General features: G+C 36.6%; 1 protein-coding gene across 1 annotated transcript; it reads left to right on the top strand.

Annotated features, from left to right (window-relative positions):
- The first annotated feature begins 10,361 nt into the window (after positions 1 to 10,361).
- Positions 10,362 to 11,579, top strand: LOC109151968. The gene has a single exon (XM_019299559.1). It carries the CDS (start codon positions 10,362 to 10,364, stop codon positions 11,577 to 11,579), a length of 1,218 nt encoding a protein of 405 aa, XP_019155104.1.
- Positions 11,580 to 13,964: the final 2,385 nt, after the last annotated feature.

Genomic DNA, 13,964 nt, shown 5'->3' with positions numbered 1-13,964 from the left:
AAACATACAAGGGGACTATGCAAAATTGTAACAGTGGGTTCAAGAGAAACACTCGTGTAAATGTAAGAGTATAAGATATATTAGTTTCAACTTACATTTACTTTTTTGTTTTTTAACATCCCATTAAACCGATTATTTAATGTTTTTTTTTTTTGAAGGCTGACCTCATTTGTGAATTGAGAGCTAAATACGCATCAAACATTATCACATGGGGTGTGAGAACTGTAAAAAACAATGTTATGAAGGCAGCAAAGGAGCTCTCGAAGAAGAAATGAATTTATATTGTTTTTGGGGTCTGAAAATGTTGTGAACATGAAGCAGTGAATTTGTGAATACTTCATTTTGAAATTATGACTGTTGGTACCCTGATTTCAGAATCTCTCATTTTGTAATGTGAACATATATTTTGCACCTGTGAATATAAAATCTATTACTGTTAATTCAGGTTCCAGATATTATGAATATAGGTTCATATGGATTTATGAATATTCTACTATGATATTATGAATTTTTTGTTATGTAATTATGAATTTTATGTTATGCGATTATGAATTTACAGTTATGCAATTATAAATTTTCTGTTATAACATTATGAATTTAAAGTTATGTAATTATGAATATTCAGGGTTATGAATTCAAAGTTATGTAATTATAAAAATCTATTATTTTAAATTCAGGGTTCAGATATTATGAATATAGAGTCCATAAATTATGAACATATAATTATGAATGTACATATATGGATTTATGAATTTTCTGTTATGAAATTATGAATTTTCTGTTATGAGATTATGAATTTAAAGGTATGAGATTGTGAATTTATAATTATATAATTATGAATTTTCTGGTATGAGATTATGAATTTATAGTTATGGATTTTCTGGCTATAGTTGTAACCTCTACATCCATAATTACATAACTGTAAATTCATAATCTCATAACAGAAAATATATAGTCAATTCATAATCTAACAACAGAAAATTCATAATCTCATAACTGTAAATTCATAATCACATAACAGAAAAATCATAATTTAATAAATGTAAATTCATAATCTGAACATAGAATGCAAAACTTGCAGATATATACATCAAACACAGTGCAAATATATAGTTCAAATCTAAATATTTTGCATAGTGTTCATCACATCACTGCTTAACATGTAACAAGTTCTATTAACACAATCTCAATCTATATCTACATTGTGATCTAAATTCTTATTAAAATGAACAAACTGTTAGGCCTGAGCATCGGTCGGATACGGACGGATCGGATTTCCAATCCGTCCATCCGACCGGATTTCGGATTTCATGTTTACCTCCCAATCCGTTAATTTTTATGGACAAATCCTATCGGATTTCATAGGTTCGGATTTCAGTTATCCGTTGTCGAATTTTGGATGATAATCGGATATAATAAATTAATATAAAAAAATTCTAAAATAGATAAATTCAAGGCATATTGAGTTTCATTACCATAGCATAGCAAAACATACAAGTATACAACTATAAAAGTTTCAAACTAAGTTAATAATTACAGATTTTCAATGATTATACAAAAAATCATGCTTAAGAGTTAAGACTTAAGTGTTTAACTTGAACAAAATACATTAAGCAAGTTGTGAAGCAGTAAGTCATAGACTTGAGTCATTGAGTCAGCTGTCAGCACCTGTCAGCACCTCTATTCTTCTTCCTGCTAGTATTCAAACTTAAAACGATATTAGTGTTTAGAGTTTAGAGAACAGACTATTAGACATTTAGACTAACAATACTAGGCAATTGCTAAGTGGCTCAGATTGAAATTTTCCATATCAAGTAAGAATGTGTTATATTAACACATTAACAACATACCAACTCCATTCCATTTATTCAGACAAAAGTGGAAGCTTCATCATAGCCACCAAATAAAACAAATACATTCAAACTGAAAACAGAGCAAGGAAGAGTTATACCAGAATTCCAGGATCCAGACACCAGAGAAATGGACAAATTTGGCTCAACTCATCTAATGGCAGCAACAATTCAATAGCAGAAAGTTGCCCAGCCACTTAGAGGCTAAACACCACTTGCAATAACATAAGTACATAACAGAATATCAAACAGATTAAAGAAATGAACACATTGTAAACAAATATTAAAAACATTACAGTGATTGTAGGCAACATTGATGGTATAGTAGATGAAGCTCCAGTGGGCAATTCTGCAAAAGTGAAAAACAGAATAAGTAAGAAAGTGATAAGGAAATAAAGAATAAACAAAGTAACTAAGAAAGTGATAAGTCTTACCTTTCTCTAATATTTCAACATCCTCCAGGTTCTCCTCAACTTGGATTGGCTGATTAGGTGCCCTCAACCAATCTTGAGTACATATTAGTGCTTCCACTATTTTAGGAGTCAAGGAACTCCTAAATGGATCAAGTACTCTTCTAGATGTACTAAAACAGCTCTCAGATGCAACTGTGGAGATAGGGACTGCAAGCACATCTCTAGCCATTTTGGAGAGAATAGGAAATCTCTCACTATGGCCCTTCCACCACTTTAACACATCAAAAGCAACCGTTTCATCATCCTCCACAAGACTTTCACTTAAGTACACTTGCAGCTCAATTTGCTTACTGCTTCCACTACTTTCCAATCTTTTTTTTTTTTTTTTTTTTTTTTTTTTTTTTTTTTTAAGTTGGCTCTTCAAAGATGACTGAGGCCTACCAACTGAACAAGTAGTAGCCTGGTTAGCCTCAGACTGGACTGCTTGAGTAGAGGATGCAGTCTGGGTAGAACTGACAGAGTATGTAGCTGCATAGTCATCATACAAAGCAGCCATTGCAGATTGGACCTTGGTAAAACAAGCTTTGCCTTTCACTTCTCCATACAACTGGGCAAACTGATGAGGCATGTACTCCTCCTTATCCCTGGGGTCCAGAATATTGGCAAAAAAAATGATAGAGTTCATTTTTTCTGGATCCCCCCAATATTGGTCAAACTTGTTTCTCATTTGTGTCCCCATTGCCTAAAACAGAAAAAAAATAAAAAAAAAAACAAGTTATAAGTTTACACCAATTACAAAAATTAATAAAGCAAACAAATTTAAAGATAAATGAGAATACCTTTTCAGTCCCATGATCAGAGTTCACCATAGCTTCAAGCATGCAACTGAGATCAGAGATCTTAGAGAAGAATGTGTTGGATGTGACATAAAGTGAACCAGAGATCCTCACTGTCATATCATAAAATGCTTTCAACAGCTTCACTAAGCTTTCCACAGAACACCAATCCAAGAAGGTAGGAGCACTCCCCAAGTCAGCAGAATAAGAGGGGTCATTTCTCTCATATGCATCAAGCACTACTTGATATTGAACTGCAGTGTTGAGCATAATGTAGGTGTTGTTCCACCTTGTAGGGACATCAAGATGTAAAGCTGATTTAGCTTCCACACCAAGTAGTTCAGCAAGCTCTCTGAACTTTGTCAGCCTAGCTGGTGAGTTCCTAACCCATCTCACTGCATCCCTCACCCTCTTGACTGACTCATCTGCAAACTTCAACCCATCTTGGACCACTAAATTTAGGATATGGGCTATGCACCTCATGTGCATGTACTGAACCTTAACAGAAGAAGAACCCCAAGATAACAGTTTACTCTTAAAAAACCCCATAGCTGTATCATTAGAGGAAGCATTTTCCACTGTTACAGTAAACACATTCTTAATTCCCCACTCTAATAAACAACTCTCTAGGGCTTTTGCAATGTATTCCCCCTTATGAGAAGAAACTGGGACAAAGGATATAATTCTTTTATGAAGTTTCCACTGGTCATCTAAAAAATGTGCAGTAATGCACATATAATTGATTCTCTTGACAGAAGTCCATGTATCAGTGGTTAGACTAACCCTTTGAGTGCCCACTCTAAACAACTTCTTAAGGTTTAGCCTCTCATCAAGGAAAATTTGGTAGATGTCCCTAGAAATGGTCCACCTAGAAGGGATAAGAAACCTAGGACAAGCAACCAGAATAAACCTCTTGAACCCCTGCCCCTCTACAAACCTAAAAGGGAGCTCATCTATGATTATTATCTCACAAAGGGCCCTCCTAATGGCATCTTGATTAAATACCCATGTCCCCAAAACACCCCCAGGAGCCTCTGTTCCACCCTCAGAAGTGGACATAGTGTTGAATGTGAGTAGAGACTGCCTTGTATCCTTTGAATGGGGATTTTTAAGACAACTGGCCATATGATTTCTTAATGATGATGTGCTATGTTTTTTAGTTTCACAAAAATACTCTTTTGCACAGTAAAGGAATTTGCCTTTAATCACTTTATTTTCAGCATCTTTGATCTTTTCAAAGTGCTCCCACACTATGGATCTAGACTCTAATTCCTTCATCTTCTTAACAACACGAACTTTAGGAGTGGCCATAGGCTGTTGAGCACTTGTCTCAATGCCTGGGGTTTGTACTCCTTGTTCATCCACTGTTGAAGAAGGAAGAGTTCACATTTCACACAAGCACACATAAGGCCATACACTGATATGTATTCCATAATCAGGATTCATGATTTATGAACTCATCATTTTATGGAAATGGCCACAAATTAGGGCTTAACACACTCAGTACTGACATACATAATTACATATAACACATTAACAAATTCATTCCATAATCAGGAGTCATGAATCATGAATCATGAACTCATCATTTTATGGAAATGCCCACAAATTAGGGCTTAACACTTCCACAGTCAACCATCAAGCCATCAACAATTCAAGTATTCAACATCCAACAACTAACATAAACAATTAACAATACAGCCATACTTAGTACTTCCACAATGGCACCATAAGTTCTTAACAACATACACATAACTGGTATAAGTGAATAAGTGATATAACACATTCATTCCAATTTCCAACAGTCAACGATTAGCATTCAACATGGACAGAATAAGCACCATAGATACATTTTGAAATAACAAATTACAGTAGCATTCAACATGGACAGGATAAGCATCATAATATAAATTACAATTTCAGTAGGCTTCCACCACCACCATACATTTTGAAATAACAAATTTAAGGGTCCTTTAACCATAAACTTACAAACACATATCAGAATAAACACAAATTCATCACGTATGTGGAAAGCCCTAAAAATTAGGGTTCAGTTACAAATTATGGTGCTTGCAACATCATAGAACTAGAACATAACAGACAAACTCACAAACATGCAACGGAAAAATAAGAAAAAAAAATGACAGAGTTACATTTTACTTGTTTTCTCAAAGGTACCCTCTGAGATCTAGGGCTTCAAGGCGTCAAACTTCCACAGAGCCGGCTTCTTCCATCTTGCCGTCTTTCCAGTTTGCACAGAGCCACAGACACTTCCACAAGATTCCCGTCGAACTATCGAAGACTCGAAGCCTCGAAGGAGTCGAAGGGGAGTTCAGACTCTCAGACTTCAGAGACTCAGAGAGTCAGAGTTCATAGAATCAGAAGTTATGGAAGAAGATTAGATGAGAAGGAGTGAAGGACTGAAGATCGGATGGGATTCATGGGAAGGACTAAGGAAGTAAGGAGAATTCGAGAAGAAGCTCTAAGGAGTGGAGAGTCTCAGAGAATGGAAATGGCAAAGTGGCAAACCCTAGGTCTAAGCACGCTTTTATACTAAGACCATACTTCGGATCTCAGACGGGTTCGGATGGGGTAAATCCTAACCCTACCCGTCCGCCTTTTATAGACACACATAGGCTAGCCGGTTCAGATATTATCCGAACTTCTCGGATTTCATCACCGTTCGGTGAATCATTGTTCGGGTCGGGCGGGTTGTTCGGATGGATCGGGTATTGCACAGCCCTACAAACTGTGAACCCCCAGAACTTGGATGTACGAGATATTCATCCCGAGCAATCTCTAATATATTTTCCAAAACCAATGATTGGACAGCACCCTTTGTAATTGAAGCAAGCTTGTTTGCAGCACTCTTTCTCCCCCTTGCTGCACTGTACTTCTTCTCAATAACACTACTACTCCTTTTATTTCTCACACATTTACTCCTCCAGCTTGAATGATCTTGTATAATACCACTTGAAGAAACCCTCATCAATATTCACATCCCCAATCTCAGCTTCAACATTTTTCCTTGCGTTCTCAACAGCTTCGTCACAAAATTGTCTAGCAACACTATTATCTTGACTAGAAACAATCAATCTTTGAAATTTCCTACTAATCTCAACAACCCAAATTGAAGGAGGGACACCAACATTATAAAACACAGATGCAATGTCCACATTTCTACCATCAACAACCTTTTTAGTCCATCTTTTTAGAATGTATTTATCGGAAATACTAGAAACACAGTGCACGTGAATTATACGTAAACAATGGCAGCAAAGTATTCCCAATTCAGAAAACAACTTGCAACTACAAGATATACCCAAATTGATTGGCTTAAAAATTACTTCATGCCTTATAATGTCTATATCTGGTCGCCACACATGATACTTGCACTTACATCCATCATTCAAGACAATTTTTTGATAACAAGAGCTACCTTTCATAAATTGTTCCTTGAACAAAAAGTATATCTCAATAGTATATTCCTCTCTAGCATGTGAAAGAAGTTTCACATGATCCATCATTATGGCAGGTACTCCTTAAGAACACCGAAAATCTTCACCATTTTCCTTACTTCTCCATTCAGAAATAACAATAACAAAGGATGAATAAAAATCACGACACAAACCAGCAGTCTTAGATAACCTTATAGAAATTGAATGAATTGTAGTTTCACTCCTTTGAGAAGATAAAATGCCCCCGAAAAAATAATCCTTGTTAAATGCTGGACACCACTTCTCCCTACAATCATAAAGCTTCTCTAGCCAAGTATTCTTATGACACTTGTACTCTTTCACCATCCTGAAAGTTACAAGACACGTTTATTAAGCTTATATGAAACAAAACAACAATATCACAAAAAAAACATAATACTGTATATTCATAATTTCTATGTTGTAGATCCATAATATATAAACTGCATATTCATAGTTCTTATCCTCTTAAATACACAATATAAATGACTAAAAGTCCAAACAGGATACTGTACATTCATAATATAGACATAGAATATCCATAATATCTATGCTGCAGATTCATAACTTCTAAACTGTATATTCATAATTCTTACCCCTCTTAAATACACAATATAAATGACTAAAATACCAAAATATGATACTGTACCCAATGAAAAAAATAAATAATAAAATACCTTGTCTAATAAAATTCAAACTCAGCTTCAGTCTCGGTGTATTTCAACACACAATTGAACATATCCAAAAAATCTTTATGATTCCTTAACGCCTTGATATGCTTCTTTGAATTCTCACCAATATCATGCTTAAGATTCAAACTAAGTTAATAATTACAGATTTTCAATGATTATACAAAAAATCATGCTTAAGAGTTAAGACTTAAGTGTTTAACTTGAACAAAATACATTAAGTAAGTTGTTAAGTAGTAAGTCATAGACTTGAGTCATTGAGTCAGCTGTCAGCACCTCTATTCTTCTTTATGATTCCTTAACGCTTGATATGCTTCTTTGAATTCTCACCAATATGCCATATGCAAAGACGGTGGCGTGATGTAGGGAATACCATAGAAATGGTAGTAGCCATAGCTGAACATTGATCCGTCATGATAGTCTGTGGACACTTGCCATCCATGGATCTTAAAAACGCTCTAAACAACCACGCAAATAATTCTATCCTCTCTTTCATAAAAAACCCACATCCAAACATTACATTCATGCAATGATGGTTCATCCCTACAAAAGGACCACAAATCGATCATATCATATTTGTTAGTGCGATATGTTGTATCGTGCACTAACAAATTCCCAAAAAATTCATAATCCCGTCTCATTTGACCATCCCTCTAAAAAAAACTACACAGTCTTGCATCCAAATCAACTTCAAAATCAAAAAAGAAAGCAGCCTCATTAGACTGCCTCCTCCTAAATATTTCAATCAAAGAATTGGAATCGGTTCCATCCAAACACTTCAAACTCTCACAAGCCATCGAATTGTAAGCATCCCAGTTGGTAAAGCCAACCAATGGAGAACCCCATGACTGATGTTTCAAAAACCTCATACCATCCACCAATGCAACCCCACTCTTCTTCATATCTTTTAAATATTCAAGATGCACTACAAGAAAAATCGCGATTCGCGACGGAATTTTTCCGTTGCGAAAACGACAAATTCCATCGCGAATCACGTTTTGCGATGGAAATTTACATTTTTGTGACAGAATTCATCCCGTAGTCTCTAGGCTTGTCGTACTTCATTTTCCAACAGATATAATCCGTTGCGAGCAGTGGCGACGAAAAAAAGCAACGGAATTTTCCGTTGCGAAGTTGGCGACGAAAATCATTCCGTCGCGAATCCGTTACGATTTTGGCAACGAAAATGTTTCCTTCCATTGCCATTGTATGAAAAAATATTACATTGCGAAACTCATATTCCGTTGCATATTGCCGTCATGAAATATAACGACGAAAATAATTATCGTCGTGATTTCGTCGCTAACATTGCCGTTGCAAATTTCATATTCCGTCTCAATATTCCATCGTAATAAAATGACGGAACAAATCTCCAACGCAACTCCATCACTTATATTCCGTCGGAAAGTTTGTTAAAATTCGAGCGTTTGTATTTAAAATATTAATATACAATTGTATTTATAAATAAAAACAATATTAAAACTAAAATACAATTTTACTTGTAATGTAAAAGTAATACTACTTTATAGTTCAAAAAATTGAATGTTGCACTTAATACCAAATCCATGTCTTAACAACATAATAATTCATAAATAAAAAAAAATATCAAGTTTAATCCAGTTGTTATAAGGGTGAAAATGAAATACAAGCTCTCTCACTCTCAAGAGCATCTAATCTTTAATGCATAAGACATATAGAAGTCTTCAAATTCTTAATCATTATATGTTAATATACCTCCCGTTGCAACTTGCTCATACAAAAGTTTGGATAAATCATAGTGCATTTTACTCATCAAGCTCCTGAAGATTCAAACTGCAAATATTATTAGGATTGCAGGGTGCAAGTATAAATTGAGCACCTAAAGGTTTAAAGAACAAGTTACAAAGAAATAGAAGATATTAAGCATCAATGAACTATTATAATATAATTTATTCCACACTTATAACTATTAAGCTTAAAAAGATGACAAACATCATGCATTGTTACTCTTACAACATTCTCTACTGCATCACTAAAACATTAGAATAAAATAAAAAGAAAGAAAAATAGAATAGGAGTTTCATATAGAAGTATAGGTTAATTGATGAGCCAAATTGAGAGTGGAAATAATTGATGCAAGGAATTCAATTATTACCTTCTCAGTACTCAGCAAGTGGATCAAGGTAGGAACCAACCAAAGAACTTTCATAATCTTCCTGGCCACGTGCCTGTGGATCAAGGTAGGAACCAACCAAAGAATTTATCATACTCTTCTTGGCCACATGCCCATCAAGCTGCAATAGGAAATAATACCTTATGAAGGGACTTAAATTTAAGTAAGAAAAGCAAGAGAAACAAAATTCATACCCATTCACTTGCACTAGAGATGGCTAGCCCAATAAATGCAGGAAGATACATAACTCGTGATCATCCTACAAAGCATTTTTTAAGAAAATTTCAATACAACTAACTGTAGTCAAATTGAAGCATGGCACAAAATGTTCAAGTTGTTAGTTCTCCTATGTGGCAGTTCCATAGATGTCCTTTACTATATGCTCTTGTTAAATGTTCAAGAACACACAACCAGCATTTAACAAGAAAAAATTAGGCAAATGATTAAAGAAAAAATCTTTAATCAATATGAAGAAAATTTATGCATTTGATACCAAATTATTTCTTTTAAAAATAAGAGAATAAAAGAGATATGGAAAAAAGTGAGAAAATGGTATGCAAATTTTGGAGATCGAGACAAGCAAGTCTGCTTCGGTTGTGCCATCATCTGATGCTTAATTAAGTGAACATAGGAGTACTCATAGGTATCTTCTCTGATGCAAAGTTCTTCCCAAAGATATACCTATTTACACGTTGTAAAACATTGATTGAGTCATTGCATTATTGCATACTTAAAATAAAGAAATTAAAAGAATATACATGATTTAGAATTTGAAAATCTCACCTATATTCATCGTGGACTACTCAGGTTAATTGAGGGAATTATAATTGGATTAAACCCCTTTTAATTATTTTAGTTAGCGGAATTAATTTAATAATTAATTCGGATTTGAAGGTCGTAACATGGGTTGTTACAAATAATCCCAGCTATTGCTGGAGGAGTATTATGGCTAATCATGGGCTAATTTGTGGTGGTATAAGGAGGAGGATTGGTGATGGTACTTCTACTTCCATTTGGGAACATCCCTGGCTCTTTGATTCAGATTTCAGGATTCATACTCCTATGCCGCACCAGCTACAGGGCTCGAAAGTGTCAGGTTTGATTGATCAGGATACCCAGACATGGGATTTAGCTATACTCACTTATATTTTTGATCCTCAGGATGTTAACCGTATTCTCCGGGTACCAGTTTGCCCCTCTTATGAGGACTCATGGTATTGTTATAATGATCCGAATGGTGCATATTCTGTGAAGAGTGGTTATAGATGTGTTCTTGGGGAAATAGCAAATACCCCAGGTTTTGAAAAATGGGCTGCCTTGTGGAAGTTAAAAGTCCCCCCTAAATGGAAAACCTTCTTATGGAGAGCTGTTAGTGGTATTCTACCCACCACTACAAATCTCTTAGTAAAAAGAGTTGATATTGATCCATCTTGCCCCATGTGTACCGTTTTCCACGAGGATACCATGCATACTTTTCTTGAATGCACTTATGTTATACATGTGTGGAATGAATCTCATCTCCCTATTTCCTGTGTGACTGGTGATTGTTTTGCTCAGTGGTTGCAAAATGCTATGACTTTTCTAACTGAGGATGTTCTTATTAAAGTTATTGCAGTCCTTTATCAAATCTGGGGAGCAAGACACACTGCAGTATGGGAGGCTTACCTCTATGCACCACGCCACACGTGGACTGTAGCCAACAATGCCGTGGCAGCTTGGCATGCGGCTGGGACTCGGTTTACCGGAGCATCACGGCAGCAGCATTCAGTGCAGTTCCGTCCGGGTTGGCGGTGTTTTGTCGATGCAGGCCGCAACCCAGACACAGGGGCAGCTACGTTTGGAGGGGTTTTAATAGCGGAAGATGGCGGTTTCATTGCGGCAGTAAATGGGAAGCTCCCATACACTGAAAATATTATTACGGCTGAGGCACTCGCTTGTAAGGAAATTCTATCATGGCTAAAAGCACGTGACGTTACGGAAATCACGGTTTATACGAATTGCTCGGTCCTCCAAGGTTATATCAATAGGCCGAATTCCCCACCGAGATCGTATACGGGGGTGGTTATTCGGGACTGCAAGTCTATTATGGATTCCTTTTTCTTCTTGCGTATTAGTTTCGATCCCTCGTGTTTTAAATATTTTAGCTTATTTTTTGGCCACTAAGGCTTTTACTCAGGATGGTTCGCTGTATTGGGATACTATCCCTCCAGATTTTCTTTTGATGATTTTTCAATAATATTGATTCGTGTTTTTGCTTTCCAAAAAAAAAAAAAAAAGTGTTTGTGTGATTCGAAGAATTTGTGATATTTAACGTGGAAAGTTATTTTATTATATTATGTGAGTAGATATGTGCGTTTAGATGTTTTGGAATCGCTGAATATGTGATATGGTGATTTAAAATGAAAAATTGCACTCAATCTGATTATTGCCTATAAAATTCTGACTGGCGCAGCTGGAAAGAAAAATTTGTGAAAAATGCTTCATACACTTATTTTTGCTTGAAATGTTTTCTGGAGAACATAGACTTGTTATAATTGATGTTTGTAAAATGTTTTGGTTAAAAATATGTTTCTGTTTTTCCATAAAAATTTCGTGAAGTTGAGGTAGTGTACTGCAAGTTTAATTTCTGTTTGGCGCAGTGTTGGGAAATATTTCGGAAAAACTACTTCTAGGCCTTGGATTGGCTTGAAAGTTTTTGTGTGTAGTCTAGACTATCTGCACTACTTATCTGGTAAATTTTATGTTAAAAGGTGTTACCGATTTGTGTCAGTAAATTCTACAATCGTGGACCCTTACCGGAACAAGGAACCTTAAACCCATAAGGAATGGGAAAAGCGGGCCTTATTAACTCAGACCTTGAATAGGTTTCTCTTAGACATATAAATAGGAGATTATGAAGCAAATAGAACCCTTCCTCTCCCCTCCCTCACACGAAATCACTCGCAGGAGCCCCAGCCAAGGAATTCCCCCACCAACTAGCCTAGGAAGATCAATTGGAAGAAGAATCTTAGAGAAAGACCTTAGTAGCCTAGGATATTGATTACGGCTAAGAGGTAACCCATGTCTCTACAAAACCTATTTTCCTTGCTATATCTTATTCATTGGCTCCTTTGATATATGATTCTGTGCTTGTGTCTTGATAGAGCCTTGCCTAGGGTTTATATTGTGTTTATGTGATAATCTTGATATTCTTGATGCTATGATTAATTAAATGGACGATCTTGTAGTTTTATTATGTCTAGAGCCGTAGGGTTATAACGTGGATTCCGTATTATGCTATTCTTGGTATGCTTGGGTGGGATTTTTCATGATCGGGTGTTGAGTTTAGCCTTGAACTTGTGTTTAGGACTTTGCATATAGATTTCTTTATGTTCTTGTGATTCCAGATGTCCCTGGATGGTTATGTGATTTAGGTTGAGTCTTGGCATGTTTAGGAATCGTGTTAGGATGTATTTGGTGTGATATTTGGTTTAGTTCCATTAATTGAATACGTGCTGTTGTCGTTATGTGTTTGAATGTGTTTGGATATGGTTTCGGGTTCCACGAGGACCCCGGGATCATAAAGTTGCCTGTGTACCAGTGGGGGTAGGTGGGGGGATTGACCACCCGCCACCTACCCGTTGCCCGCATTACTGTTCCAGCGGGCAGCAGGCGGGCGGTGGTCTGCCCGCCGGCCACCCGCTGGAATAGTAACCCGCCCCCGGCGGGTGGAGGTCCACCCGCCACCGACCCGCTAGAATCATGGCGTGGTTCGTGGTGTTTTTCCCTGTTTGATGTTTCCCCATGTCTCGTTGTGTCCCGTTGTACACCGTTTGCCGTGTATGAGTCTCGTTTGGTGTTTTAAGCATTGTTCTATGATTTTATGTGTGATACGTGTCGTTGTTGTTGTGTCTTGCTTGTTATGTGATTATGTGTTGATTGATTGATGATGATGAGTATCGTGGTCATTGCGCAATCGCAAGCGTGATTGATAATGATAATGATGATGATGAGATTGTGATTGGTGGAAAATAAACTGTTGGCGGTCGGCACCACGTGTGCCCGGTCATTGTACTAAAGGTACAGGCCATAGTGGTGAATGTGCTAAAGGCACATACCCACCTTCGACTAGCTTGCCGTTGAGCATGGGTCAGGTTATAAGGGTTGCAGTGTCATGTTAGAGCTACATGGCTAGCCCCTTGATATTGGCACTAGAGGTGCGGATCATTGAATGACACTGCGGCACCATCTTGATATGTTTGTGGTTGAAAGTTGGGTTCGTCGGTGGGAGCATGTAGTTGCCCGGAGGCATAAGGGGTGGGGATATATGGATGGTCTGGATGTATAGGTTTGAACTGATATAAAGACGAAGGGAGTTATACGGTTGGAACTTGGTATAAGGTTGGAGGATGAATTGTGTGCTTTGTTAACTACTTGCTAATTGATTGTATTAAATGCCATAGTCGCCTCTACTCGTTATTTGCATGATTATCTAGTTGCTATGCCTTGCATTGCATGTTTAGGAGGCATATTAGTTCTTATGATTATTCTATGATATTGAGTCTGTTG

This window comes from Ipomoea nil, unplaced genomic scaffold (assembly GCF_001879475.1).
Source record: "Ipomoea nil cultivar Tokyo-kokei standard unplaced genomic scaffold, Asagao_1.1 scaffold2338, whole genome shotgun sequence".
In the NCBI taxonomy this organism is placed as follows: domain Eukaryota; kingdom Viridiplantae; phylum Streptophyta; class Magnoliopsida; order Solanales; family Convolvulaceae; genus Ipomoea; species Ipomoea nil.
The sequence above is the reverse complement of the archived record's forward strand: the minus strand, read 5'-3'. Positions and strand labels throughout refer to the sequence as shown.